At 34.4% G+C, this 3258-nt stretch overlaps 1 protein-coding gene across 1 annotated transcript in view; it reads left to right on the top strand.

Moving 5' to 3' along the window:
* Window positions 1-695: 695 nt before the first annotated feature.
* Window positions 696-3258, top strand: part of LOC101259322 (phospholipid:diacylglycerol acyltransferase 1) — a 7305-nt gene continuing 4742 nt past the window's right edge. The window contains exons 1-2 of the mRNA XM_004235524.5: window positions 696-1558; window positions 2925-3147. Coding sequence (XP_004235572.1) covers window positions 1125-1558; window positions 2925-3147 — 657 coding nt within the window. The 5' untranslated portion in view covers window positions 696-1124. The remainder of the gene's footprint in view (window positions 1559-2924; window positions 3148-3258) is intronic.

Genomic DNA, 3258 nt, shown 5'->3' with positions numbered 1-3258 from the left:
TATATGAACTTCAAACATATATATAAATAGAATCAAACAAAATAGTTAAACAAGCAAAAAATAATTTTAATCAGTTTTTTTAAACATATGTAACCATACCTAAATTAAAGATTTATGCATATCAGATAAGTAAATGCCCCCTCCATTATCCAAATCAAAGACTTTACATATCAAGACACATGTTAGCTTTTATTTAATGAAAACTAACTATAGATCTACGTGACATGTGATTAAAATTACACATCATTTGTTTATATAATGTAATAATTAATTAATAGGGACAAGCAAAATATATATTTTTAAAATGTGAAACAAATAATTTAATATCCCATAAGATGGAAAGCGTGGTAAAAGGTTTCACCTAACGTTTATCGCTTTTATCCTTTTTATCAAATTCAAAAGTAAACAACAATAAATTAAACAAAATAATTCAACAATGCAAATTATTTCAAACGTTCATTACCTTTTTCCTTTTTCGCAAATTCAAAAATTGTGTTATAAATACAAAATAAAAAAAAATCAAAGGTGGGTCCAACATTAGAAGTTTCCACAGCAGTAACATTGACAATTGGCTGTTTTCCTCCATACTCAGCCCCCCTACTCAAAAAGTTTGACCTTTTGTGAATTATTTAGCTGTGTCCCTACTCTCCATACAACCATTACTTAACAATATAGATATATAATTCTTCCACAACATTATTAATAGGCCTTACGCAATTCATATTTAAATCGTTACATTTAATAAAAATATCAAAAATCAAATAAAAAATGAATCGTGACGTTAACAGGCGCCTTTGATACTCTGTGACACGCAGAATATTAAATAAATAAAAATGTACATAACAATCTTCACCAATCAAATAGTATCTTAATAATATAATATTTCACGCCACGTTACGTAAATTAATTGTTTAGCACACCTCCGGTCCCACACAGCTCTCCATCTCTAAATTACTCACATTTTTTTCTTTTTTTTTTTTTTAATTCAGTCACCCATTATCTTCCCTGTTTCGCCGATACTTCAGCCGTTGCCGGCGGCGGCTTCCGGTGGTCTCTGTTCTTATAGAACATAGGAAGCTCTCTCCGTATGTTATGTTAATTGAAGTAAAATAAAAGATAAAGAGATGTCGTTATTACGAAGAAGAAAAGCACCTGAAAATGAAATTCAACCGGATGTGGAGCCAAAGCTTGATGCGGAAGAAGACGATAAGAAGAGTAGGAAGAAGAATGTGAAGTCTGGAAAGAAGAAGAAATGGTCGTGTATCGATAATTGCTGTTGGTTCGTAGGATGCATATGTTGTGTGTGGTGGATTTTGTTGTTTTTATACAATGCTATGCCGGCGTCGTTCCCGCAGTATGTTACGGAGGCGATTACAGGCCCGTTACCTGATCCACCGGGCATCAAGTTGCAGAAGGAAGGGTTGAAGGCTAAGCATCCGGTGGTATTTATTCCTGGAATTGTCACGTGTGGACTTGAACTGTGGGAAGGACATCAGTGTGCTGAAGGATTGTTTCGGAAGCGGCTTTGGGGCGGGACTTTTGGAGAAGTGTACAAAAGGTAATGCCTCTGTCTGTTACTGTTCTGGGTAATTGGTTTTGCAAAGATTTTGGTTCTTAAATACTGTTTTGATTGCAATAAGCATGATTTATCTTAGTTTCAGCTGGATATTTGCACTGATCTTATCTCTTGAAATAGCTTTTTCAGCTAAATATTGCTGAATAATGAAGCTATTTGACACTGGAAACCTTCTTCTAATTTTATGCTGTTCTATTGCTTGCAATTTCAAGTCTGTCAAAGTTACAACTTACAAACTAATACAGTGTCTTTAAGTTGATTTAATTTAGAATATCTTCCTTCTGGCGTTAGTTCATATAGTAATTATCCATGATGATTAATACAAAGCTCAATATAGGATATACTTCTTGCATCAGTTAATTCTACTAAAGCAATTCTATAGTCATGATAAAAGATCTAGCTTTACAACTTATATGGTTTAGTAGATGGGATTATAGACCCTTAATCATATTACACTGCTGTTTCCAGATTGACCAAGAAACAAACTAAAGATTTCAATTTCCTTAGCGGAAACTAGCTTCTAATTAGCCTCAATTTTTTCCGAACGTAATGGACGGTTATACTCAAGAACAATTACTTAGATATTCTACCTGTCTCAATTCGCAAGCGGACAATCCGTTTTAATCTGTTTTGGTTTACATGATCCTTTGCTTAATTGAAAAAGTTTCTCATACGAACTATTGCTCCACTATATTGTGAATTTTGAGCATCATATGACACATCTGTCAAAAAGAGGAAATGAAGAACATCAGGTTACTCCTTTTCAACAAAGAAGCCCACTAATTTCCATTTTTTCCCCTCATATACATTCTAGTCAAACAAGGCCACAAAATGAGGCAGAGCAAGTGCAATGAATAAATTTCACCTCTGGGAGGGATATACTGCTGAAATTGTTGTAAACAATCATCTGTCTTTGGGATAGAACAACTGTGGCATTGAATACACTGAAATTGTTCGGTCAAAGAAACTACTAGTAATATCTAGCTATAAGGTTTGAAAAATATTAATAGGGAATCCACCATAATTAATTTTGCCCATTGAATTTTGCCCTTCAGGAACTGTAAGCCTCACGGCTCACAGTGTAATACATCTTTCAGTTAGGCAGTGCGACTTTCTGATTTAGTAAGAGACTTCTGTTTAGGAATGAAAGGATCTCATATTTACTTTCTTTCTTGTATTTTTTCCACTTCAAAGTCATGGTTCTTAACCTAAAACCTTTTCCTTAAAAAAACAAAAAACAAAAATAGAAAACATCTTAACCTCTAGCTCACCCCGTAAGAACTAAATCTCTGTCGTCATTGCTAGCATTTTCTTTCACTTCTTAAATTTTATGTATGGTCTTTTGCAGACCACTATGCTGGGTGAACCACATGACATTAGATAATGAAACTGGGATGGATCCTCCTGGTATTAGAGTTAGGCCAGTTAGTGGACTTGTTGCTGCAGATTACTTTGCTCCAGGATACTTTGTCTGGGCAGTTTTGATTGCTAACTTGGCTCGAATTGGATACGAGGAGAAAACCATGTATATGGCTGCATATGATTGGAGGCTTGCCTTTCAGAACACCGAGGTACTGATGTCTCCTATGTGGTGTCGTCTGTGTTTGTATTTGGTCAAATCACGTTAAAAGCTGTTCCAATTAAATCATTTTTAAATGTTATAATTGTGATGCTCAATTTTC

Source organism: Solanum lycopersicum, chromosome 3 (genome assembly GCF_036512215.1).
Source record: "Solanum lycopersicum chromosome 3, SLM_r2.1".
Classification (NCBI taxonomy): Eukaryota; Viridiplantae; Streptophyta; class Magnoliopsida; order Solanales; family Solanaceae; genus Solanum; species Solanum lycopersicum.
The sequence above is the reverse complement of the archived record's forward strand: the minus strand, read 5'-3'. Positions and strand labels throughout refer to the sequence as shown.